Source organism: Canis lupus, chromosome 11 (genome assembly GCF_011100685.1).
Source record: "Canis lupus familiaris isolate Mischka breed German Shepherd chromosome 11, alternate assembly UU_Cfam_GSD_1.0, whole genome shotgun sequence".
In the NCBI taxonomy this organism is placed as follows: Eukaryota; Metazoa; Chordata; class Mammalia; order Carnivora; family Canidae; genus Canis; species Canis lupus.
This window is the reverse complement of record NC_049232.1, coordinates 1,683,379-1,711,042: the sequence shown is the minus strand read 5'-3', so window position 1 is coordinate 1,711,042 and position 27,664 is coordinate 1,683,379. Positions and strand designations below refer to the sequence as shown.

The 27,664-nt window shown below is 45.2% G+C and overlaps 1 protein-coding gene across 5 annotated transcripts in view; it reads right to left on the bottom strand.

Moving 5' to 3' along the window:
• The window catches only part of MAPK9 (mitogen-activated protein kinase 9), a 51,602-nt gene extending 31,985 nt beyond the window's left edge, over positions 1-19,617 (bottom strand). For 3 of the 5 annotated variants that reach the window (XM_038551716.1, XM_038551717.1, XM_038551715.1), the window contains exons 1-2: positions 19,548-19,617; positions 4,858-5,029 (exon numbers count right to left, since the gene is read on the bottom strand). In XM_038551716.1, coding sequence (XP_038407644.1) covers positions 4,858-4,979 — 122 coding nt within the window. In that variant the 5' untranslated portion in view covers positions 4,980-5,029; positions 19,548-19,617. Of the gene's footprint in view, positions 1-4,212; positions 4,449-4,857; positions 5,030-19,547 lie in introns of those variants that run through there. The other 2 variants (XM_038551718.1, XM_038551719.1) reach the window with 2 other exon arrangements.
• Positions 19,618-27,664: the final 8,047 nt, after the last annotated feature.

The window sequence follows — 27,664 nt, the reverse complement described above, 5'->3', positions numbered from 1 at the left end:
ATGTGGGGAAAGTCTCATGGGAAAAGTACTCTCCTCTCAATTTGAGGACCACCACTGCTGCAGCTCAACGGGACCACGAAGCCTCAAGCCTGGCAGGAAAGTGAGGGGCAGTCACCCACTGCCCTGGCTGACAGCAAGGCAGCACCAGCTCTGGTGGGGAGGAGCAATGTAGTAATCACAGAAACCAGGTCTCTAGCCATGTAGGCCCAAATCCCAGGATGACACTTCATCTAAAGGCCAAAAGATGAAACATCTCAGAAGTTTAAGAATGATTTTCATAATTGTACCAACATTTCTAAAAAAAGACATCAATGATCTGTGTCACATTAACCCCCTTTGCATGCATCCAGTAAAGTTAACCCCAGCCAATAGGCTTTGATCTGGTAATGATTAATTGGCTGTGTTACAAAGGTAAGTGAATAGTGACATCCAAGACTGTGAAATAAACTGTAGAGTGTGCCTGGGCTCATTAAGTTTTAACTAATTAATTAGGCTTAATCAGCTCCAAGTATCGACTTCTTTCTTTTTTTTTTTTTTTAAACATTTTATTTATTTATTTATGAAAGACACAGAGAGAGGGGCAGACACACAGGCAGAGGGAGAAGCAGGCTCCACGCAGGGAGCCTGACACGGGACTCGATCCCGGGTCTCCAGGACCACACCCCGGTGGCTGAAGGTGGCACTAAACCACTGAGCCACCAGGGCTGCCCCTAATGACCTCTTTCTTTCTTTTAATTATTTTTTTAACTTTTATTTATTTATGATAGTCACAGAGAGAGAGAGAGAGAGAGACAGAGACACAGGCAGAGGAAGAAGCAGGCTCCATGCACCGGGAGCCCGATGTGGGATTCGATCCCGGGTCTCCAGGATCGCGCCTTGGGCCAAAGGCAGGAGCCAAACTGCTGCACCACCCAGGGATCCCCTAATGACTTCTTTCTTGAGCAGAAAGAACAGAAACCGGGATCCCTAGGTGGCGCAGCGGTTTGGCGCCTGCCTTTGGCCTAGGGCGCGATCCTGGAGACCCAGGATCGAATCCCACATCGGGCTCCCGGTGCATGGAGCCCGCTTCTCCCTCTGCCTGTGTCTCTGCCTCTCTCTCTCTCTCTCTCTCTCTCTGTGACTATCATAAATAAATAAAATTAAAAAAAAAAAAAAAAGAAAGAACAGAAACCCAGTGTTTGATCTTTCCTTTGAATCAAAACTCAGGCTATGGGAATGGGGATTTGCAAGAGATAAGATTTAGAATGGTGTTAAAATTTTAGCCACTACAGGGGCACCTGGATGGTTCAGTTGACTAAGCGTCTGCCTTTGGCTCAGGTCATGATCTCAGGATCCTGGGATCAAGCCTCACATTGTGCTCCCTGTTCAGTGAGGAGCCTGCTTCTCCCTCTCTCTCAGCTCCTCCCCCTGCTTGTGCTCTGCCTCAAACAAATAAAATCATTAAAAAAATTTTTAGTGACAACATACTTCTTTCTTCCTACCTTTCTGCATGTGAAATAAAAACTGCTCCTATAAATATTAATAAAATTGTCATAAAATCATGTAAAGGAAAATATTAAGAGTTAGTGAAATTACTGTTAGGATTCTGTGAATATATAAATTTAGCTACTACAGGAAAATGACAACATATTTTATACATAATATAGTATGAAAATGTCATCACATATGATACTATGGTATCAGGAGTTAAATATCCACTATAAATGACAAAGATCCTTTGTTTAAGGCATCTTCCAGTTTGCTTTTTTTTTAAAAAAAAGTCCGAGGTGAGATTCACTTACACATGAAATTCACCATTTGAAAGTGAATGATTTCAGTGTCGTTTGGTATATTCACATTATCATGTAGTCACCACCTCCGTATCCAGATCATTCCAAAAGATTTTCATCATTACAAAGGGAAACCCCACACCCACTAAGCAGTTGCTTCCCACTATCTTTCCTCTGTTAACCACAAATTTGTATCTGCCTCTATGGATTTACCCACTTCGGATGTTTCTCATAAATGTCTGGCTTCTTCTGTGTAGCATGTTCTTGAGGATCATCCATATTGTCAGATGTGCCAGTGGTCTGTTCCTTTTTATAAATATCCCATGTATGCATATAACACAACTTGTGCATCTGTTCATCCACTGATGGACATTTGGGCTGTGTCCATCTTTTGACTATTATGAACACTGCCACTAGGAACATGTGTGTACAAATCTTTGTTTGAATATCTGTCTTTAATTCTAGGTGTATTTACTGGGACCCGAGGTAACTCCATGTTGAGGAGCTGTCAAACTATTTTCCACAAGTGGTTGCACTGTCTTACATTCTCACCAGCAATGTGTATGGGTTCTAATTTCTTCAATCCCAGTGGGTATGAAGTGGTATCTCACTACGGTTTTGATTTTCATTTCCCTAATGACTAACGATGATACCCTTTCCATGTGCTTGTTAACCTATTTACAGATCTTTGGGGAAATGTCTGTTAAAGTCCTTTGCCTATTTGTTTTTTAAATCGGATTGTCTTTTTATAGTTGTAAGAGTTCCTTATACATATGGATGCTAGACTCTTACTGCATATGTGATTTGTGAACATTTCTCTATTTTGTGAGTTGTTTTTTCACTCTCTTGACCATGTCCTTTGATGAACCAAAGTTTTCAATTTTGATGGAGTCCAATTTTTAATTGTATTGCTCATGCTTTTGGTGTCATTTCTAAGAATCCAAAGTCATGAAGCTTCCCACTTTTTCTTCTAAGAGTTTTATGCTTTTAGCTCTCATACGTAGGTCAATGATCCACTCTGGGCTAACTTTTACAGGACATGAAGTAAGGATCTAACTGCATCCCTCTGCATGTGGATATACAGTTGTCCTGGCACTGTTAAAGAGACTGTTCTTTCCCCACTGAATAACCTTGGCACGCTTTTCCAAAATCAACGGGCCATAAATGTATGGGTTTATTTCTGGACTCTGAGTTTTTAAATTTTTTTTTAATTCAGAATTTTCCATCCTGTAAAATTCTGCCACTGCTTTTCCAGAGGAAGTTTAGTTTATAATGGCATATTAGGAACTTGTGTTTGAAACTAAACATTTTTAAATGAAAAACACACATCCAGGGCAGCTCCGGTGGTGCAGTGGTTTAGCGCCGCCTGCAGCCTGGGGTGTAATCCTGGAGACCTGGGATCGAGTCCCACATCGGGCTCCCTGCATGGAGCCTGCTCCTCCCTCTGCCTGTCTCTCTCTCTCTCTGAATAAATAAATAAAATCTTAAAAAATTTTTTTTTAATTAAAAAAAAAACCACACATCCATAATGAGTAATTTCATTATTAAACACTTCTTTAAAAAATAAAGATGAAACGTGGCCTATGCAACCTGGAAGTCAAAACCAATCTCTGTAAAATAGTATTTCATCAAGTAGCACATGATTTTACTGTTATTCACCATGCTGTATTGAGTCATTAATTTTAGCTGCCTGCCGTTTATAAAACCTTCCATTTTACAATGACTTTTAAACTTCCAGTCAGGCTCTCACTGTGGTTACTACATTAAATGCCCTTGATAACAGTCTTGCCAAATTACCTGTGTCAAATGACCAACTGATTCCAAATAAGAGATGGATTATGAATCAAAAGAATGTTTTGTTGTCTAGACCTTTTTATATGAATTGAAGTGTCCTCAATCGGACCATCCAGTGACTTTAAAACTTCTCTTGGCACACTGGATTTTAGTACCAGTACAGCATGCTATCATTTGGAAATTGAGATTACCGTTATTTTAGACACATGCCTACATTCCTTCCACACAGCCCCTTCTCCTGCATTAGCTCTGAACTGAGAAGCTCTGAACTGCAATCTCCTCTTAACCCCCTGGGGCCTCCAACCACCTAGGCTGAAGGAAGCACCTGACTTCCTGATTGCAGGTCTCTATAACCAAGGATCATTACAAACCACTGGTGCAGAGTCTCTAAACTCAAAATCTCTAATGAAAACAAGCACCCCTACCAGAACATCCAGAAGAGTCCTCTCTTATCTGGAATCCCCTCTGCCTACAAGCAGTTAACATTTGATATTTAGCTTTATCAGGGTTTCTTTTAGAGGCAGAGATGATCTTGTTTTTATTGACCCAAAAAAGGAAAAAAAAAAAAGTCTTGCCCAGGAAAACTATGGGATAAAAAGTTGGAGAAGTGCTGAAAACTGTAGTCTAGAAAACACGTGAAAGACTTTACCTTTAGCTGGGCAGTGATGTCGCGGCAGCTGACTGTCTTACCATGCAAGAGACTAAGGCTCACGGTCAGACCAACAGTTCTGACGGGCTGGACACATGGCTGAAGTGAGACACCAAGGAAGAGACGGCCAGCCCAACCCCTCACACAGCATCCCTTCCTGGTTAATCCATGGGGTGATAATGACACTGAGTGGCCTCGTCCTGCCAAGGAAGGGCAAGGCACTGCAGTGACGGCGCCTAGAAATGAATAGGAGTGATTGGGGGTAAAAGGGGGGGAGGGAGAGGTGGCCAGGATGAAGAAATGAATAAAACTCCAAATTTCTGTTACAACTCACTGTCATACCTATTACTCTAGTTATCTAATGACAGGAGGAATGAAAAAGAAAGAAAAAGAAAAAAGAAAAAAGAGAAAAACTGCTACCTATTTAAATTTATGCAGCATTCTAAGAATTTAGGTTTGTATCCTACAATATGACTACATATAACTAGAGCAAGAGGTTGACTCAATTTAGTTCAAAAACCTATTGCAATGAAAAGAGTATTTTTTTTTTTATCATCGGTGTTTTCTAAGTCCTGACAATTTAGTTTTATTTAGTTTTTTGATGAAAAAAACTCAGTCCACGCTACTGAAACAGATCATACTTACCAAACAATTCCTTGGGCTCCAGAGCCAATTGGTTTCAACTGCTGATAACGTTTTAAGACAGTGAAAGTTGAGTCTGCCACTTGCACACTGTAAAACTGACTGTCACATTTACTGTCACTCATGATGTAGTATCATAGAATATTCCAAAGAGTTGGTACAGTCGTCAGGTTCCCTAAAAGGAAAACAGAATGAACATACATTCTGAGATTACACATGTGTAGCTCACTTAAAGAGTGCTGCAAATTTTCTGGCATAAGACAATGGGGCTGTAAGTTGATAAACTCAGTTGCACCAAGTTCTGAACTTCAGCAACATGCAAAAAAAAAAAAAAAAAAAAAGGCAACATTTCAGAGGTACGAGGCCCTCGTGAAAGGAAGGAACACTCAGGCCAGGGATGACCAGGTTTCCAGGGAATGGACTAGGAAATAACAGCCTTTCTTTTACTTGTACAGTTTGCTAGCCATGACAAGATTATGTCACTGTATGACTCTTATCAGCTTGCTTCCTGTGGAACTGGCATATGCTGGGCTGTCTCAGGGATGACGGCATTCGGGAGAGGTTTCAAAGGGATCCTTCTATGATTCCTGCAAAAACTACAAAAGGAAAAAAAAAGGAAAAAAAAAAAAAAAACTACAAAAGGGCCTATCTTCTTCTAAGTCCACAAATTCAGGTGAAGTGATGAAGCAGAAAGCAAGTCCTATGTCAAAGTGACTGTAAAAGGAGAAAGTTACAGAACAATGGGATGGCGGGCCTGATGACATGGGTATGTGCCTGGGCACATCCTGGAGCGGACCTGCATTGCCCAAACCCCACATCCAGCAGGCTCAGTAAAATCCCTAGATGGAGAACTGTTGTAACCTATGGTCAATGACATGGATGCTCTGACATTTATTTATGATAAATTAGTAAAAACTGGCAGTCCCAAAGTGGCCTTTTGGTAGTTCAGGCAATAGGCTGAGATCCCTACCATGCAGGAGCCTGTGTGATTTTATACAGAAAACAAGCAAACAGAAATCAGCAGGCAGCTACATTAATTTGGTTCCCTGGCTCTTGTCTGAAGACATTTATTTAAAAGTCAGCAAGCTATTTATTTTGCTCTTTTTAAAAAAATTACCAAGCCAACAATAACATTCTGTATGCCTTAAAACAGGAAATTTTATTGCACAGCTCCAGCAAATTCCTGTTTGTTCTACCATCTAATATTCGATGTCGACCTGCTGAGTTTTCTGGAGTGATAATTTTGATAATTTGTATTTCAATAAAGTGATGCCTAGAATTTCCATTAAACCTGGAAATAGGTTGATTAATAACAAGTGTAAACAAAGAATCTGGATCGAATGAATAGTTTCTCCAACTGGATAGTTTCTCCAACTGGCCACTCCTTTCACTGCCCCTTGCCAGTTTTTTTTTTTTTTTTTTTTAACCCATTTTCATGATTACCAGAAGCCGCTGTGACAGACTCATTGCACACTGGCAGGGAGTACCTCTGGGAAGCCAGCACTGCGCTAGATGAATGGACTCACGGGCTTGTGACAACCCAGAGCAGGATTATCAGTGCCTGGTAGGCTGTGAGCTAAATGGCCTGGCCAAGCCATGCCTAAGGTCCAGGTGTACGGGAACTGGTCTGTCTTGCTTACTGAGGCATCTCACACTGCTGGGACAGGATGACAGTATAAGCATTCAATAAACTTTTGCTGCCTTGATCCATAATTCAGTATCTAGTGATTCTCTCATGACGTTGCTTCATTTTACTGACATCTGAAGGAATATCCATTTCTAAAGAGGATTTTTTAAATAGTTTTTATGAGGCTGAGACAATTCAACTCAACACTCATGGGGTCCTTTTGTACAAAAAGGTGTTAAGTGACATAGGTAATATAGCAAGATCAGCTAGTCCTTTTTTTAAAAAAAGATTTTATTTATTTTGAAAGAGAGAGAGAGAAGGAGAGGGCAGGCAAGCAGGGGGAGGGGCAGGGGAAGAGGGAATACTTCAGGCAGACTCCATGCTGAGTGTGGAGCCCAACAGGGGTCTGGACAACAGAGTTGGATGCTTAACTGACCGAGCCACCCAGGTGCCCCCAAATCAGCTAGGCTGGAAACCACACATAATTCGCTAGTTGAGGGAAGAAATGTGAGAACTGAGGCTGCTATCCATATTATAACACAAGTTACAATAACATAAGGGCATAAGCAAGAAGTAAACTAATTCAAAAGGCAAAAGAGGTGCTACGCACTGGCAGGGGTGCAGAAGGCAAGGACGACTTCATGGAGGAGGTGGCATCTGCCTTGGACTCTTTTGCCAGAGACAGACAGCAGAGGTACAGAGCTTGAGCGGACTGTGCCCAGACCTGAATTGCTCAAGTTGGTAGATTGGCGTGCAAGTGCCAAGGATCAGAGGGAGACCCAGAGGAAAGGCAGGTGGCCACTACAACCCGCTGTTTCTTAGCCCTACTGCAGTACACCAGCACTGTTGGCCTTCAAAAAGCACTTCCTGACACCACTGTGGACAAGGTAGGTCCTATGCTGGAACAGCCAGTGTGTCTGTCCTTGGTGAGCTGACACTGTGGGCATACTCAGGAAGAGCCCCCGACACAAGGAGACCCCTAAACCCAGAGGATAGACAAGGCTCTGGGCAAGAGAGGAGCATGTGCAGAGAGGTGGACGTGCCTTCTGAGCATGACAAGTCATTGGATTTCGTTCTGCTGGGCAGTAGGGGAAGAAGCAGGAGAAAGAGAAGGACGCCAGATCACCATGGGCCCTGGAAGCTGCTGGGAGCCATCTGGGCCCGGGCCTGAGGGCTGTGGAGCCATCAAGGCAGAGAGGCAAGTGCTCTGATGTGCTTTCCAGAGTGCTCATTCGGGAAGCTGAGAGAACGGTGGCTTGGGTGGGCAGGACAGAAGACAGATCTGGAGAAACACAGCAGGGCCATGGCGGGTGTGGAGAGGAAAGGAATGCACGGTGTGGAGGAAGGGTGTACAGGACCCAGAGAAAAGGAGGAGAAATCAGGTGAAGCAAGTGGAGATAGGCAGGGCACACATGCAGTCTGCGAGTCTGGCTTGGGGCAGAAGCATGTGCAGTGCCTGAGAGATGAGCAGCATGATAACCCCGGGCTGCTGACGAGCTCCAGGACCCACGCCTCCATCTTTGGTTTTAGTACAGAAGCCTCTGTGCTCTGGCTGGACGGATGGCTGCCCAACCAGAGATGACATCTGACTGCGTTCCTGACAGCCAGGAATGGCCAGATGACCAGCTTTTGGCTGATGAGATACGAGCAGAATGATGTATGCCACTTCAACATCATTTTTCTTTTCTTTTTTTTTTTTTTTTTTAAGAAAGCTGCTTGCCATTCACCTTACCTTTCTTCCTTGCTGCTGGCTGGGGGAATAGCTGTCATAGATCCCAGAGTTGGAAGTCACATGCTGAAGACAGCAGAGCCACCCACCAGCCAGAGTCCTGAATGATCTTGTGGCACAGAGCCGCCCCCTGTTCTGGTCCACCTGCCCACACTGAAGCTAAGTCAAGCCTTGTTGAGCAGCCCTGCAACTCTCTCTGCCACAGCTGCTGTAGCCTAGATTCTGACTGGTACACCAATAGGTTAGCTTTTGTGAATATGGGGAGAACATAATGTCATTAGGTTTGAGAATTGATGTATTTTCATCTCAGGATTTAAATAATTTTTAAATTAAAGCATGTTGCCCTTAGTTGCCAAAAACAAAACAAAACAAAACAAAAACAAAACAAAACCAAAAACCAAAAACCAAAAACCAAAAACCAAAACAAAACAAAACAAAAAAAACCAAAAACCCAACCAACCAACCAACCAACCAACCAAACTCACCTAAGAGAGAAGTTGTCAAAGCCACCTTCTCTGCCCAACTTGGGCTTCGTGAGCACCTCAGGGCAACCCAAGGAAGCCAGTAATTTAGCCAATAATGAAATCAACTCTGCTGAGATTATATTTCAACAAAATGGACGTCAACTAGGTTTTAGAAGACAGTTTACAAATTGGGAAGAGTATGAATTTTTGTGCTATCACCACACTGAAGGTGCAGTCAGTGCATTCACTTCCCTCAGTACAGGGCGCTAGTTCCTCCCCTGGGATCCCTGCAGTGAGACCCAGTCCCTGCCCATCCCAAGTTGCTTCTGGACTGTCAGTTTCCGTAGGCCTGTGTCTCCCTTCCCCAGGCCGGGAGCACCTCACAAGCAGGGAGGGTCTGTCTTCCCTCTCCTCCATCGAGAAATGTAAGGAAATGTCCAATGTCTACCAATCAGCCATTGAAGAAGCTCCCTGGGGGCCACGCTCTGCTCCCTGGGTTCTTCAGACTTGAGTGTGCTGGGCGAACCCCTCTGGGGAAGGAGTGAGCACAGCCCTTGCTAAAGGCATCTGGCTCACATCCACACCCTTCCCTCTTTACCATGCTGCTTCAATGAACCCTTGTTGAATGAAGCACTCTGATCTAAAATCCCTATTTGTCGAAGACTGAAGACTTGTAGAATCCTCTCCAGGATTCTGGAGTAAAATCTACCCACTCTACAGACAAGCAGTGGGTAGGAGGAACATCCTACTTGTTTAGAGCCTAGAATAAGAAATGTTTCTTTAAAAAAAAAATTCTCAAAAAAATTTAAAACATTAAAAAATAAAAAATTCTCTGACATTCTAAATATAAGCAATTCAACTACTATAAATACAATATTAATGTCCAAGTCTTGCGGGGACATCAGGTATCATCCGCTGGGACCTCCCAACATTTCATGAGGGCGTCTTGTGCACCAAGCACAAGGCAAAGGTTGTTGAAAGAGCACTAACCAGATAGACCCTTCCCATGAACAGCCAAAAGTATAATTATCACACCACCTAGGAAGTGGCTTGGGGGTAGATGTGGGCCTAAGAGCAGGAACCCAGCAGAGTGGTGGGGGTGGGGATGGGGAGCCAGTGAATGAGCAGGAGTATGTGAGTGAGAGTGGATATAAAGGAAGGTTTCCCAGAGGGGTCAAGACCTGAGTGCAAGTCTGTTCACAGTATCAACCCAGGTGTGAAAGAACAGGCATTCTCATACATGCTGGTAAGCACCGTAAATTGGCACAACATTTTTGGGGAGGAGAATATGTAATATCTAATGAACATTTTAGATGCATGCGACTCCTAACCTGGAAAGTACAATTCCTCAAATGTATCTGATAAACATATATGTACAAATATTCAAAGATATTTGTGCAAGAATGTTTCGTGGCACTTCTTGTAACTGGCAAAAAAAAAATGAGAAATAACCTAAAATGTACACTTGGAATGAGTGAATAAACTATGGCATAAAAGCATAATAAAGCCATTAAAAATAATGTAGGGATTTGTGTCCTGAAAAGGGATGATATCTAAGATATATAAAGGAAATAAAGCAAGTTAAAGAGTGCACGTATTAAATGTCAATCTATGGGAAAAGCCACACACACACATACACACACATGCACGTGTGCATGCACAAACACACCTGTGCATACACACACTATGCTAGCAAGTGCTGAGACACAGTGGAAAATGAGACTTTCACTCTTCCCACTATAACTTTCTGTTGCTTTTTCTTAGTCATGCACATATTTCACATAAAAAAAACAAAAAACAAATTAAATCTTTTTAAATGAAGAGCTGAGACCTAAATGTAGGGTAGGTTTGGTACAGCTGAGACTGGAGGCAGGAGTGGGCCAGGCTCTAAGCTACATGGATATAAATGCCCTCCACACAGTCTGGCAGGTGAGCAGGACTGCTCCCACTCTACAGCTGAAGACAAGAGCCGGAAGACAGGAGGGAGCTGCCCAAATCCTCAGCTGGAGAGTGGCGTGGTCTGGGGTCTTAATTTAGGTGTGTCTGATGACAATATTCATGTCTTTCCCAATAGACCATTCTAATTCATCTCTCTCACTGTATTTAGGTATGTCCAAGGGCTGGTCAGGACCAGGCCAGGAAAAAACACAGGCCTTTACATCTCATCCTACTGGCTTCACTCCACCAAGACTGTTTTTCTTTGATGATGATGAGTCAGTCATCTACAGATTCAGGCCAACCAACCTTCAACCACAGGAATGGTTCAGAATACCCAGGACATACAGTATCTACAGATTACCTGACCACTGCCATTAAAAGCAGGTTTTCACAACTGCCCTCTTAATTTCAGTACTTGCTGTTCAAGTTTTTAATCCGTTTATTTTTTCTACTTTGTTATCAAAAATGGCACAGCATAACAACTTACTCTGTTTTTGATCATCAAGAGACTTACAGCATCTCAGAGACATCCTTCCGGATGTCAGTTCTTAAACTACACTACAAACTATGATAAAGGACAACCACTAGTGTTTGGTGATCACAGTCCCCACGATTGGATTAGAAAGGAAGGATCCATTGAGGACTCCTCCCTACAGGTCCCTTGCAAATAGCTGGGCCTGTCCATTTCCCCTCCTCAGCCCTGCCTTCCTCTGCTCTGGTTATGGCTTTCTCAGAGCTCCCTCGATATGGCAACTGCCCAAGTGCTCTCCAGGCCTCCATTCCTGCTACCTCCAAACCACTGTACACATGCCATTTAGAAAGGGAGATCTGCCCGCATAAAACACTGCACATGACAGGAGTGGGGTGGGATGGGGCGCCTGCCTGGGTGGCTCAGTTGGTTAAGTGTCTGCCTTAGGCTTAGGTCATGATCCCAGGGTCCTGGGATCAAGCCCCACTTGGGGCTCCCTGCTTAGTGGGAAGCTTGCTTCTCTCCCTCCCTCTGTCCCCCACACTATCTCTCTCTCTCTTAAAGAAATATATAAAATCTTAAAAATAAAACAAAACTATGCACGGATGCTCACAGCAGCTACATTTTTAACAGCTCAAAACTGGAAACAATTCAGGTGTCCTTCAGTGGGTGAATGGTTAAGCAAAGTGCTGTACATCCGTACCATTACCAGTCAGCAACAGAAATAAACCAACGACTCTTACACTAAACAACTTGGTAGATTTTAAGGGCATTATCCTTAAGTGAAAAAGCCCATCTGCAAAGTAGAATTTCATTTACACAGCATTCTTGAAATGACAAAATTATAGAGCTGTGGATCAGATTAGTGGTTGCCAGGGGTTATGAATGGTGGAGAGTCAGGGCGGGGTATGTGGCTGTAAAGGGTAGCACAGGGGAGATCTCTGGGATGATGAAACAGTTGTGAATCTTGACTTTGGTGGTGGTGTTTATGCCGACCTCTGCGGGTGATACAACGCCATAGAACTGTATGCACACACTTTCCTGGCTTTGGTATTATACTGCAGTTATGTAAATATACAACCAATGGGGGAAACTGGGTGAAGGATGCATGGGACCTCTCTGTACGACTTTTACATTATCTTATGAACCTAGAATTTTTTCAAAATAAGAAATTCAAAAAGATTTGTTGAACATGCACAGGGATCATACCACTCTCTTGCTTAAATTCCTTTGATGGTGACCAACTGCCTGGAGAGTAAAGCTCTAACCCTTTAACATGGCAGGACCTCTGGCCCACTCTCAGGCAATATGAAATCACCAGAGACCCAGGCTGACATCACAGCTCCTGGCCACCTTTGGTCCTCTTCCTGAGTTCTTCCCTCTGCCTGAAGTGACTTCCCTCCCCATTTTATTCTCCTGACCAGCTTCATCCTCCTTCAAAATCTAGTGAATGCACCCGCTTCTCTTGCAAGGTTTCGTCTACAGCCTCTCCCTTCCCACTGTGGGGGCCTTGGCCCTGTGTTTGGCAGCACAACTTATATTCATTTTATACTGCATGGCGAGTCTATCTCCACTTCACTCTGTGAGCTCCTTAAGAGCAGAAAATGTGTCTGATCCTTTACTAATTACATAGTGGGTGCCCAGTAAATGTCTGTTAAAGGCAAAACTAAGTAGGAGAATAAATGTAGTAGGGCGGTGGGGTGCCATGGTTAGCATTAGGATGCTGGAGTCAGAGGGCAAGCTCCTGGGCAGACTCTATCAAAAGACTGGTAGAATAAATGAATCCTGTAAAGATGCAGGATACAAATTCAATGCACAAAAATCTTTCATGTTTCTCTATGTTGGTGAACCATCAGAAAGAGAAAGTAAATGATGCTTTCATAACTGCATCAAAAAGAATACAATACCCAGGAATAACTTAAAACAAACCAGAAGACATTAATGAAAGAAATTAAAGACACAAATAAATGGAAAAGATACTCTGCGTTCATGGATTAGAAAAAATCAATATTGTTAAAATGTCCATACTACCTGAGGCAATTTAAAGATTCAATACAATTCCTATCAAAATTCCAGGGGCATTTTCCATAGAAATAGAACGAATAATCCTGAAATTTATATGGAACTATAGAAGACTTTGAATAGCCAGAGCAATTTTAAGAAAGAACAATGCTGGAGGCATCATGCTCCCTGATTTCAAAGCTATAGTAATTAAGTATTACAAATCTATAGTAATTAAGACAGTATGGTACTGGCAAAGAAACAGACACACAGATCAGTGGAACAGAATAGAGAGCCCAGAAATAAACCCACATGTATACAGTTGATTAATTTATGACAAAGGAGCTGATAATATATAACAGGGAAAGGACAGTTTCTTCCATTAATGGTCATGGGAAAACGGGACACCACACAATGGTGGAAAATGCAAGAAAATAAAACTCAACCACTCTTTCACTATACACAAAAATTAACTTAAGACGGATTAAAGACTTGAGCATAAATCCGGAAATTATAAAACTTCTAGAAGGAGACATACGCGGTAAGCTCCTGGTCTTGATAATGATTTTTTTAATCTGGCACCAAAAACAACAAAAAACAAAAATAAACAAATGGAACTACAACAAACTAGAAACTTCTGCACAGCAAAGGAAACTATTAACAAAATAAAAGGCAATCTACAAAATGGGAAAAAATATCAGTTAATCATATTTCTCATAAGGTACTAATATCCAAAATATGTAAGAAGCTCATACAGTTCAATGGCAAAAAGCAAAAAACAAAAACCTAGACAATCTGGGGCATCTGGGTGGCTCAGTGGGTGAAGCATCTGCCTTTGGCTTGGGTCATGATCCCAGGGTCCTGGGATTGAGTCCTGGGTTGGGCCCCACATCATCAGGCTCAGTGAGGAGTCTGCTTGTCCCTCTCCCTCTACCCTTCCCCCCACTCATGCTCACACTCTCTTAAATAAATAAATAAATAAATAAATAAATAAAATCTAAAAAAAAAAGACAAATACTATATGATCTCTCTTATATGTGAGATCTAAAAAAACAAAATAAAAACCACCAACCTTATAAATACAGAGAACAGATTGGTGGTTGCCAGGGGTGCAGTTGGGGGTGGGAGAAATGGGTGAAGGAGACCAAAAAGTAGAAAGAAAAAACATGTATTACTCTCCTCTAGAATATAGTATATAGAGTTAAGATTTAGAGTGAGTATTTCTTGTAAGAATTATCAAAATAGCTGTCTAGATTAGGATTTCTATATTTTCTCTTTAGATATTTGTGACACATAATAGCACAATAAAGATATCTACTTAAAAAAACAGTTTAGGGATGTCTGGGTAGCTCTGTCGGTTAAGCATCTGCCTTCAGCTCAGGTCACGATTCCAGGGTCCTGGGATCAAGCTCCGCATCGGGCTCCTTGCTTATCAGGGAAACACAATATTGCCCTCCCCTGCTTGTGCTTTCTCTCTCTCAAGTAAATAAATAAAATCTTTTAAAAAATAAAAAAAAACAGATTAGGACTCCGGGGTCAGAGGGCAATGGGCCTGCCACGTAGCCAGATGATCTTGGACCACAATCATCAGTATAACAGAGAAAAAGCACAGGATCAAACTCAGGGGACAGTGAGCACACTGCCCGCAGAGGGCAAGGTCTCAAAGTCTGCTGCCATTAGGACAGATATTACCACACCCATTCTATTTACTTCTCCCCCAAACAAACAATTGCATTCTGAAAATGTGAACTAAGATCAGGTAAGAGGAAAGCTGATGACATGGCCATTACTGGGCGAGCATCACAGTCAAAGACAACAGACAGGGGATGCCTGAGTGCCTCAGTGATTGAGCATCTGCCTTTGGCTCAGGGTGTGATCCTGGAGTCCTGGCATCGAGTCCCACATCAGGCTTCCTACATGGAGCCTGCTTCTTCGTCTGCCTATGTCTCTGCCTCTCTCTCTCTCTCTCTCTCTCTATCTCATGAATAAACAAAATCTTTAAAAACAAAACAAAAACAAAAACAACACACAGGAGGCAATGCACAGAATTCACTTTTCATTCTAGATTGGGCCCAGCAGGTGATATTTCAGGACATTTGTTGAAGACATCTACTTCATAAGAGGTGCTATGTTTCTGAGAGGAGAGTTAAGAGTCGGTGAAACAGATTTTGATTTCAGAATCAGAGCTGGTGGATTCATTACCTGGGCTGCACCCTCACCCCTTGATACACTAAAATCAAACTAGTAGCAGCACTGGATGAGATGCACAACACTTAAGTAGTCTAACGCATTAAATCACTCATAGATCTATACAAATCCGTATATACACACATACACATATATAGTTTTTAAAGGAAGTTCTTTTAAAAGCAGTCATTCTTTCTCAATTATCCTTTGCACTGTTGTGGCAGAGGGAGGACAAATTGTTTTTTAAACGAATCCCTAAGTTTTTCCTATCCTGGCCTATGGAAAGACAAACTTTTAACATACCACTACAAGGTGTTCACAGTGTTTGTTCTCCTAAAGCCCAAAATCCACTTATAGAAATACTTCAAATTACAACTTCAGGGGACACCTGGATGGCTCAGCGGTTAAGCATCTGCCTTGGGCTCACATCCTGATCCTGGAGTCCGGGATCGAGTCCCGCATCGGACTCCTTGTGGGGAGCCTGTTTCTCCCTCTGTCTCTGCCTCTCTCTCTCACTCTCCATGTGTATCTCATGAATGAACAAACAGAATCTTAAAAAAAAAAAAAAAAATTACAACTTCAGAATAGGCAAGAACCCATTTAATGTACAGGTAGTTAATACTAAGGCCTCATTTTTTAAGAAAAAGGTAATTATTTCATTTGTTATCCATGTATCCTTAGAGTCCAATTTTACTATTTCTGAAAAGTTTTAGAGTGTGTAGTCTTTGCGTAAGAAAGATACTAAAAATTAGTAAAATTAGCTGGGGGCAGAGAGGAAGAGTGGAATATTTTACAGACGAAACGAAACCAAACCAAACCTCAACAAACAAACCCAAATGCATGAAATCAAATCAAATTTCTTGAATTTTACCTTCAAATGTTTAGTAAACTTCTTTAGCAATAAGAAAGTCTGATATTAAAACACTACTATCTTTGCTCATTTTTATACCTATTAATCTATACCCTAACGTTTTCCAAAGAGGATTTGAGATAGCAACTAAAAACATTTTAACTGGCAATTTAAAAGCAATATAAAATCCAAAACAATGAGCTTCTGTTGTGCAAAAGATATATAAACTTGCTTCCCAAATAATACAACCCCTAATGCATCAATGGGTCTAAGCACTGAGCACCAATACCTGCTAACATCACAGAGTGAGCTTACTTGCCTCTAGATGGAAGAGAGCACCCCACCTAGGGCATCCTGAATCTGACCAAGCCACATCTAGATTCAACTATAAATTTTCAGGAAATACAAAGAAACAGGTTAAATTACATTGCAGAGAGGCAGTCAGTAAGACACCAACCATGGAAATGGTATAGAACAAGCAACTGATTCAACAAATAAACTACAAGGAAAACAAACAAAAAGCAATAAAGGGGGAATCTACAGATTAAAAAGAAACTTAAGAGATGTATCAACCAATCACAATTATGCACCTTATCTAGATCCTGATTCCAATAAACAAACAGTTAAAGAACTATGACATTTATGGGACAAGTGGGAATTTGAATGTTGACTGATTATTTTATTATATTAAGGAATTACTGCATTTCTAAGTTTAAAAGAGTCCTTATCTCTTAGAGATATGACATATGACATTTAAGTTTTGCTTGACAAGAACAGGGGGATTAGGGTATGAGTAGATGAGTTGTGTGTGAAATAAGATGGGGCAGGAGTTGATAACATTGGAAGCTGGATACTAATTTAATTTTGTCTGTTTGAAAGTTCTCATAATAAACAGTTAAAATAAAGACTGGCCTTGAAACTAGTTCATGCAATCACAAAAGGTGAAGTACAGATTTAATTATTCTTCAAGAAAATTCTGTAAAAAAAAAACAAGTCATCTTCTTAATCAGTGGTAAAGTATAGCTACATATTTAAACCACAAATAGCTGCCCTACTGCCAAATCAAATGTTAAGAAAATGTGGTTTCTGTTTTACCTTATGCATCATGAAAACAACTGCTTTACTCACTGTTAATTGCTTCATCTGGCACTTTTCTTTATCCAGAAAATTAAGAACATTTTATTTTAGATAGACAAATTGAATATGCCCTCCGACACTTATTTTAAACACATGTTAATCTGTCCTGGCATCCCAAAAATTAAATCCTCAGGAATATCAAAGCTCTTCAGAGAAGACTATGCCAAAACAGGATTATTTTTAATTCTACAGGATCCTTTTGAAAGAAAAAGAAAAGGTTAATGAAGAAAAATACCTTGGATGTTGTTCTTTCAGAACAAATTAAAAGCCAAAAGAGAACAGTGAGAGCAGAGGCACCCAGGAAAGGATGTTAGCTGGGGAGAGATCCCAGTTCAAATTTCACTTTCCAAGCTGCCTGCTAGGAAGCAGACTGTTGAAACTCTGTGAGCCTCCACGTCCTCTTCTGCAGAAATGGGTTTCACGGCTGCTGCACACAGGGCTCCAGGGACAATTAAGTGAGAGTACCTGGACAAACAGGGCCCAGCTCCCCTGGCCCTGGGCTACCTTTCCAGCTCGTTGCAGTTCTTCCCTCCTATATAACCTGCCCTGGAGATCGACAGTCCTGCAACCACACGAAGTGAATTTTGCATGGCTCAGAGCATTTAAAAATTTTTAAGAATTAGCTATTGCCAACATTTAAGAATCAGGAGCACAGAAATACAGCATAAAGTTCTGACTTCTTTTAAAAATTGCTGGTTGAAGTTTAGTTTTCCAGGGTCCCCACCAGTCCATGATCTTTTACATTTGGCCCTGCAGGCTGATTCCTGACCCCACGCTGGCCTACAGTCCTTCTTTCGCCTTTCCCTGCCTGGCAAACTTCTCACCACCCTTCAAGGCCCAACTCTAGCACCACCTGTTACTTCCTCCATACTTCCACAGTGTGGACCCCCCACTACAGCAAGCATCACACTGTCCTGGCACTAACCTGTCCACATGTCTGCTGCCTCTACCGGGCTCTCTGGAGGAAGAGACCCTGTTGCTATTGCATTTGTGTCCCCAGTGCCAAGCAGAAAGCCTGACCTAGATAAAGCAGAATTTGGTAAACGCCTCCTGAATGTGTGGAAGGCAATTAGAGCTAAAATATTACAAAAACGTAAAATTTTATATCCCAGCTTGTTCTGACAGTTACCAAATAAAGGGGTCAAGGACGTTAAAATGTTTTGCAAAATGAGAACAAGCTTCCATCTGCTTACATATTTCACAAGTTAGTCAGAAGTCACTAAATAAGCGGACAGAGCAAAAGCAACAGCAGGCAGGGTCATTCATTCGTTCACTGAACTGCTATCACTGAATACTTTACTGTGTGCCTTCTACGCACTGGGAATAAAGCGGTGGACAAGTGAAACAACTACCTGTTTTCATAAAGCTACATCCTAGGAGGAGAAACAAAATAAACAAATAGTTTCAAAGCAGAGTGAATGCTAGGAAGAAAATTAAACAAAATAATGAGATAGAATGACTAAGGGGAGAAAGAGAGTGGTCAAGGAAGGCCTCGTGGAAAATGAGACATCTGACCAGCAAGAGACTGTTGTGGAATGATCCCAGAGACAGCTCGAAGCACTGGAAACGAAAGTGCAAAGGTCCTGAGGTAAACGGGGCTGCACGGTCAAGGCAGGAGAGACGATGGATGGGACAGGAACGCGTACTCTGGGTGGTGGGAGCGGCGGGGGAGGTGGGCAGGGCCCGCTCGGGCACTTGAATGTGCGATGACTAGGCACTGGCAGGGCGCGGGGGCCGGGTCTCCGCGCGGACGGGGAGCCGAGGGGTTCCTGCCCTACTCACGCCACCATGGGGCAGGATCCCGCCCGATTTTCCACCTATAATCCGGGGGTTCCTGCCCAGGCGCTTTCACACACGTTCCTACCGCCTGACAACAGCCCTGTCCCAAAGGGTAGACATCTCCCCACTCCCCCAGGGGAAGGCAGAGGATCGGCGCGGGCCAGTGCCTTAGCCAAGGTCGCGGGGGCCAGACCCGGGATCCCGAGCATCCCCGCGCGGGTACGCAGCTGCGCGCCTCCCGCCGGATCCTGGGTGTCTGGGTCCGCGCAGCCGGGCCGGGAGCAGGCCCGCAGCCCCTGGATGCTGACGGCGGCGGGAGGGGGACTGCGGCAGCCTTGGGGGCAGGGGCGGCGGCCGGGGCCGCCTGCGCCCCGCAGAGCCCGGCCCGCTCGGCAGCCGCCGCCCCGCGGCCCCGCGGCCCCGCCGCCCCCGCCCCGCGGCCCCCGCCGCCCCGGCCCGGTGGGGCCCGGCTCCAGCAGCCCCGCCAGGCCTCGCCCGCCAGCCCCGCTCACCTCGCCTCCAGCCGCCGCGCCAGGGGAGAGGGCGGGCGGGCGGGCGGGCGGCGCTGCGCTGCGGCCCTCGCGGCTCCGCTGCCGGGGTCTCGGCCGGCCGCCCCGCCCCGCTCCACCCAGCCGCCGCCGCCGCCGCCGCAGTGGGTGTGAGGGGCGCCGGGGCTACTCGACCCTTCCGGTCCGGCTCCCTTCTCCTCCCCCTCCGCCGCCGCCGCCGCCGCCGCCGCCGCCGCCGGCCTGACGGACTCGCGCTCCCGCCAATCAGCGCGCGGGAAGCCGGAGGGACGCGGCCAATCGCGCCGGGGGGCGGGGCGTGACGGGCGGCGCGGGAGGGGCGGCGGGCGGAGCCGGGGGCTCGGAGCCGAGGGCCGCGGGGTTGGCGCCCGCCGCCGCGCAGCTGCTCCCGCCGGTGCGGAGCGCTGCCTGCCTGCCGGGGGACGCGGGCCTGCCCCGCTCGCGTGCGAGCCGGCCATCCCCCCGCCGGGGCCGGGGCCGGGGCCGGGGCCGCGGCGCAGCGGCGGGACGTGGAGCCCTCCGCGCTGCAGGTGCACGGCGCCGGCGGAGAGGCGGCCCGTAGGGGGGAGCCCAGGGCCAGGGGAGATCCGAGCCCTGGCGTCGCGCGGCCAGGAATCGGAGCCGTGTGGCCCCGGAGGGATGTGGACCCGCAGGCGGCGAGGGAGCGGGAAGGAGAGGCAGGGGTCTTGCACCCTGCGGCTTTCTGTGAACTCCCAGGAGTGGGGAGCCCGGTGCGAGGAGTACGGGTGGCCGCGTGCTCGAGTCCCCGGCGGGTCCTTCACAGAATGGAGGAGGGGACAGGCGGGTGTATCCGGGGCTGGGGTTAAGCCTCTGACTCGGAGAAAGGCAAGGCCTTGAAGGGAATGCAGTGCTAAGATCCCCCTAGGGCCTGGACTCCGTGGACGCTGACGTTCTGAGCCAACTTCTGCAACACTCTGGCCCTCGGTCAGGTTCCAGCAGGCCTGGGTCGTGTGAAATGATGGGAGAGGCCAGGGTATCGCGTGTTGCCAGATTTGCGTTTGTAAAAGCAAAGCTGGAAGTGAGGCAAGGGGGCTGGACACGTTGGAAAGAAAGCTCAGAGGTCCGTGAATAGGGTGGGGGGCGATGCACACTTTGGGGACCGGATGAGTAGAGGATTGTGAAAGAGGAGCAGCCTTCACAGGATGCCAGAACCCACTGCGTGATAAGGCAGGGGACAAACGGAGAGGAGGAAGCAGGACCCTAGGGAGGTCAAGGAGCTGGGGGGCATGGAGGGTGCTGAGAGAATTTGGGAAGGATGGCAAGTCTGAGATTCAGGGCCAGACCGAGGGCTCCAGGGCCTCCGCGAAGGAGTGGAAGAGGAAGGGATCCAGCCCTGGTGTCCTCCCTTAGGCCACTCCTTACCTTGGCCACCAGAGGGAGTTTTCTGAACTTGAGTATGGCCCATCCTTGCTTGAAATTGTAGCTTCTGAGTTGAAGGCCCATCCGGTGGGTTCCTGCCCACACTGGTCCTCACATCAGCCTCACCTGCCCCAGGTGCACAAGAGAAAACACATCCAAAAATTGCTATCATCAAGGATTATGGGAGACTAGTAAAGCCTGGCTGTCAGAGCTGTCGTTTCATAAAGAAGCACTCATGGCTGCTTCCCCTTAGATTAGGATGGGACACCCATTGCTACACCCTTCAGTCAAGTTTACAACATGCACCCCATGAAAAGTGAGTACCTAAAATCATGTGCAAACACACACACTCACACTTATAATTTTCTAAAAGGATTCTGCCTTTTCTGGTTTAAGGAGCAAAGCTGAGGACACAGCTGAGGTGATGAGGAAGGATCTAGTCCATGCTTGGAAAAGTGCACAGAATTTTGGTGGAGGCCAAGTGAATAAAGGGTGCAGGGGGAAGGGAGAGGGTATTTGCACACATGAGCATGACTAACAGCTGACTTAGCCTGCCAGGTGGTGAGAAGTAGTTGAGAAGGCCTGGATAGGAGGAAGCCCCCACTGAGGCGGGAAGGCTAACAGGAATGTGCTAGGCCAGTGGTTTAGGCAGAATGGGCCCTGAGACCCGAAACTCAGACATAAGGACCTATATGTGTGTTCAGGAAATCAGAGGTCACCTGGTCTTGCTGGAGATGGGGAGAGGTGGACTGGGGGTTAGTAGGGCCTTGAGGTGGACTGGAAACCCATGGGCTCACTTCAATTCACTGATATGCCTTGTTTAGCCCAGTTTGTTTGTTTCTTTAATTGACTTAGTTGCCAACATTTGAAAATTGGGAGCTTTCACTTGGAAAAGAATCTCAATTGCTGGTTTCTCTTGAATAGTTAGAAGCTCTGGCAACATGGGGCCTGCATTCCCAGAAGGCAGAGACCAGCTGGAACTGAGTGGCAGCTTTTAGGGGCAGCTCCTAGGTCACCATAGTCCCTGCTACTTCTTATGACCCATCTCTGGTCACGACTTCATTAGCTGGCCCTTGGGGCATTGCAGCATAGGGGCCCATCCATGGAGGTAAAGGGCAGCTCTTGAAGGATTTTAAGAAAGGAAGTGAATGATGTGATTAGGTGTTTATTTTGGAAAGATCAGTAGAGCACATGAAGTTTCAGGGACGAGGGGCTTATGTTCACAAGACCATTTAGGGAGCTATTGCAAGAGAAGACCCTAGTAAGAGAAGGAGAGGCCTGGCCTGGGGCAGGTGTGAAGAGGAAGGAACTGATTTGAAAACTATTTCAAGATTTGAGGGATGTGACAAGTCACAGTGAGCTACCACCACACAGCCGCTAGGATGGCTATAATAAAGACAGACAATATCAGGTGGTGATGATGTGGAGCAATTAGAACTCTGATCTGCTGCTGGTGGGAAAGCAAAATGGCATGTCTGCTTTGTAAAACAGTTTGGCAATTTCGTGTAACATCAAACATATACCTATCATACCACCCAGCAATCCTATTCCTGGATATGTATCCAGGAGAAATAAAATCATGTCCACACAAAGAGCTCTACGTAAATATAGCGACTTTATTCAAAACAGAAACTAGAAACAACCCATGCCCGTAGGTTGTCTGATGGGTGAACAAACTGTGGTACATCCATACAGTGGAATATTACCTAGCAACAAAAAACCCTGGCCTGACAAATGTACAACATGGAAAAAGTACAAAAGACATTATACTGGGCAGCCCCGGTGGCGCAGCGGTTTAGCGTCGCCTGCGGTCCGGGGTGTGATCCTGGAGACCCAGGATCGAGTCCCACATCGGGCTTCCTGCAGGGAGCCTGCTTCTCCTCTGCCTGTGTCTCTGCCTCTCTCTTCGCTCTCTCTGAATGAATAAATAAATAAATCTTTAAAAAAAAAAAAAAAGACATTATACTAAGTGAAAGAAGCCAAACAAGGCTGCATCCTCTATGATTTTCTTTATAGGGCATTCTAGAAAAAGCAAAATTAGATGAGTGATTGCCAGAGGTCAAGGTAAGGGGCATGGGCAGGAATGATCACCCAGGGGCCAGGAGGGAATTTTGGAGGATGATGGGTAAACTCTGTATTTTATTATTATTATTTTTTAAGATTTTATTTATTTGACAAAGTGCACAAGAAAGGGAGAGCAGCAGAGATAGAAGGAGAAGCAGGCTCCTCACTAAGCAGGGAGCTTGATGCAGGGCTTGATCCCAGGACCCTGGGATTATGTCCTGAGCCAAAGGTAGATGCTTAACTGAGCCACCCAGGCAGGTATACTCTATTTTAATGATGATAATGGTCATATCACTATTTCAAGTTAGAGAACTAGGCATCTAAAAAAGTGTAACTTCTAGTGGATGTAAATTATACTAAAAAACTTGATGTAAAGAAGTCTGTTTAAGAAAAAATTGTCAGCCTTAGAGGTGGGATGTGGGGGTGATGAAGGAGATGGAGTCAAGGAGGATGCCAGGGTTCCTGGCTTGATTTTTGGGGTGGGGACCTCTGGCCTTGGCTGCTCCCTCTCCTGCTGAGAAGAAGGCCTTATTGTACCTGCATCACGACTGCCCACCTGCCTTCTGTCACCTCCCCCTTTCCTGTCACCTTTGCCTCTGCAGCCCTGACCATGTGCCCTCTGAGATGAAGTCCATTGGCTCCTATATGGGCTGGGTGGCAGCTGCAGACACCAAACACCGCCCACCTGGCAGACATTGCCCACTTCCCTGCCCTGGGGCGGCAGAGGCGGGGGGGGGGGGGCGTGGAGCACAGGAGGGAAGAAAGAAGAACTCAGGCTCCATGCCATGACCTGGGAGTGCTGGGTGCACTGGAGGCTGGTCCAGGGATCACAGTGCTGACCGGTTTCCATGGCTCCAATCTCATCATCCACTCATCTGGACTTGCCTTAACTGGGTTCCTGTTAGGCTTTTCACTTAGTTGTGCTGTTCTAGGCAAAAGGTTTGCTTCCTGGAGCCTCAGCTCCATGGGGAGTGGGCATGGGTGGTGACCCCCACCTGATGGGAATGCTTCAAGAGCTCAAGGAGAGAAGTGCCAAGGTCAGGGCATAGCCAGTGCACGAGGGGACAGTGAGTGTCCTTGTGCTGGCCTCCTCTGCTCCCTCCTCACATTGCCCGTTCTCCTCCTGCTCCCGCATTCCCTCCCCATCTCCTCCCCAACCCTGACCAGGACTTCATATGCCAGGGAATGGAAGTCAAGACTGTTCCAATTGTGTGTTAGAGAAAGCCAATCTGCGCTTAATCCAGTGGGGACAATTGATCCCATGTTTCTGCATTTTAACACCTGGGAGAGCATGGGTGGATTTGGCCATAGGACCACCACCTAGAGAGCCTGGCCAGAGCCTTGGAAGCTATGGGGAAACTTTTTCATCACACCCTGTTTTCCTCTGGGTCAGCTTCCTTCTCCTGGTGTCACCTTCTGCTCTCCCACCACCCAAGTGGGGGCAGGCCCTCTGTCCCAAATCAAATTTGAAGATCTCCAGAAGATGACTCTGATGGGCTCCTGGGGCATGGGCTCCCACCCCTGGGCTGGGCAGTCATACTCATGGGAAAACATGGCAGGAGAAAAGAGCAGGAACAGCCGGGAGAGGCAGAAGGCTGGGGTCTTATTCTCTGATAAGAAAAAGGGCATAGGTGCTGTATAAATGAATACAGTGGCACTCAGCCCTCCTTTTCCAGGCATCCCCCAAAGCACCAGCAACTGGACCCTTGCTGTCAGGCAAGGGATTGGGAAATTCTTCTCTGGAAGTCAGACCAGCCCTAAAACCTAAACAAAGACCTCACCCACTAGATATTTCCAGACCTCTTAAAACCTAAAGCACCCCCGACCCCCCTGTGGCAAACTCCCCCAGATTGCCCAGCAGTGAATCTCGGCATCAATGGGTCCCATGGTGTACTCAAAACATCCCCCCCCCCACCTTGAATCTGACTGGACAGCCCAAGGCCATGTGGAAAAAAATAACAAAACAAAACAAAACAAAAAAACAGAAACAAAAACAAAACATCACAAAACTAAGACAGCCTATTATATAGAATGAAACAGAAACTATAGTGAAAAAGAAAGGAAATTCTAAAAGGAAAAATATCTTGCCAGCTTCAGAGAGCATGACAAGGTCTTGCATCCTTGAAGCCATTAAAAAGATATTTAGTGCACTGCTATGTCCTTGCTCTCAGCTGAGATGGTATAAAAGCAGTGACACCCCAATAGCAAAAGCACACCCAGAGCCCAGGAATTGTTTTCTACTGCTACTCTCCAGCAAAAGAAACCAGTGATCCCAAATCAGCAATGATTGATTCTAGGGCTGGGGCAGGGAGCCTGAAGCATCTTGTGGTACAAGAAAATAAGGAACTGCTTGCAAAATACACACACATAGGGGGTAGTCAAAGGGACACAGCCAATTGAAAGAGCTTCCAATGGTGGGAGACAATATGAGCAAAAAAAGAAATAACAGTATTGGGTTATAACTTAGTAAAAAAAAAAAATCCATGAGTCCATACTAATAGAAATAAATGATTTAATAAATGAAAAAACAAGGAAGAACAGACAAGTCTGTATTGAATCCCAAAAAATTTATGTAGATAATCTCAAGAAGGTGAAGCATAACTCCCCACTTTTTCAATGGGGGTGGGCATAGTGACTTCCTTCCAAAAAAGTTCAGTATAAAAAGGAGAAAAATTAGAGTACCGGACAAGCACTACCTCAGGCAGTGACCAAGCTAACATAACAGTGACAAGACATGTTGATAGCATGTACCCCTCTGCATATGAAGTAATGAGAATGGCATTATACTTCTGGGGGTCTTCTTCCCCAAAACATATAACCCCAGTCTAACCATGTGAAAAACATCAGACAAACCCAATTGGGGAACATTCTAGAAAGGCCACCAGTGGCCTTCAAAAATGTCAAGATCATTAAAAACAAAGGAAGTCTGAGAAATGGTCACAGCTAAGAGGAGCCTAAGGAAAAATGTAATGTGATGTCAGGAAAAAGCAGGAAAAGGACATTAGATAAAACTAAGGAAATGTGAATAAAGTATGGGCTTAAAAATATGTGTTATTAAATATATATGAATTTATATCTTCAGAATTTAAAAAAGAAAAAAGAGCCCTTGGAAATGAAATCGTATTGGCAGAGAGGAAAACCCTTAGTAGTAAACAGGTTGAGGGAATAAGTCAAATCTCCCATTAGTAGAGCAAAAATGTAAGAAGCACAATAAAAATGATAGGAAAAGAGAGGCCAGTCCAGAAACTTCAACCTCTGAAATAAGATGCCAGAAAAACAAAGAAATCCACAAAAAAAAAGTAATTCAAGAAAATTCCCTGGAATTGACAGGCAGAAGGTATCAGACTGAAATCAACACTAAATGAGAAGAGACCCAAGACACCTCAGGGTGGCATTCCAGAAAACCGGGGGAGAAGAAGGAAATGAAAAAGTCACCTACAACAGAGTGACCTTGAAGCCCTCCATTGCAAAACTGTGAACAAGCTAATGGATTATTACCTTTACAGTTCTGAAGAAAAAAAATTTTTTTTTGTGACCTAGAATTCCTATGTAGCTAAACCCTCAGTCCCATGTGAGGTGTGGAGTCATATATTTCCTAGCATCTCAAAAATTTAACTCCCAGGCTCCATTGCTCAAGAAAGATATACTCCACCAAAATGTAAAAGGAAACTCAGAAGGAAGATGGGAGATACAGGAAGCAGGATGACCAGGGGATCCCTTGGAGGATGACAGAGGGATCCCTGAAGGCAGCTCTGCACCAGATGTGGAGGGAGCTGAGCCGTCGTCCTACAGCAGTGTGACCCCAGGGAGATGGTCATCACTAAGACCCTCTCATTTCTATCAGGCTGTCTTCTTAAACCAAAGACAGAACACGCAGGGCAGCTTGGCCCAGATTCTCATCAGGATTTGGCCTGTCCTGACCATGTGCTCCTGAGGTCTCTCCCCTCACGCTCTGCTGAGGACATGGGTGTCACTCACTGAAGTTCTTGGCTTTTCCCTGACAGCGGGAGGCATGGCAGCCCATTCCCTTTGACTGTACTACTGCACGTCCAGTGCCTGGTCCACACCTTAGTTTTGCTAAGCAGCCAAATGTGAAGAGATCCATATTTCCCAAGACTACTTGTGACTTTGCTCGCAACTTCCCCAGAAGGGGCCTTAGTATGCACCTAACATGTGTCAACTCCCAGAGAGGGGGAAATTGGATCATGATCTTGTGTGTGTTTGCCCCCATTTTCAAGACTAGGTGGTGTATTGCTGGGGGATAGAACCCAGGTAGAACTATAATGAAAAGCAAAGAAATGATTAGCACAAAAGTCAGGATGGCAATCACCTTTTGGGTGTAAGATGAAATGCACCTCTCTGGTTCTTGTCCAGATAAAAATGTTCTGGCTACTTTGTAAAGCCTTCTGACCTCAGAAGTTGTAATGACCATGGTCTGGTTTAGAAGACAGAAACCATGGGATCCCTGGGTGGCGCAGCGGTTTGACGCCTGCCTTTGGCCCAGGGCGCGATCCTGGAGACCCGGGATCGAATCCCACGTCGGGCTCCCGGTGCATGGAGCCTGCTTCTCCCTCTGCCTGTGTCTCTTCCTCTCTCTCTCTCACTGTGTGCCTATCATAAAAAAAAAAAAAAAAAAAAAAAAAAAAAAAAAAAAAAAA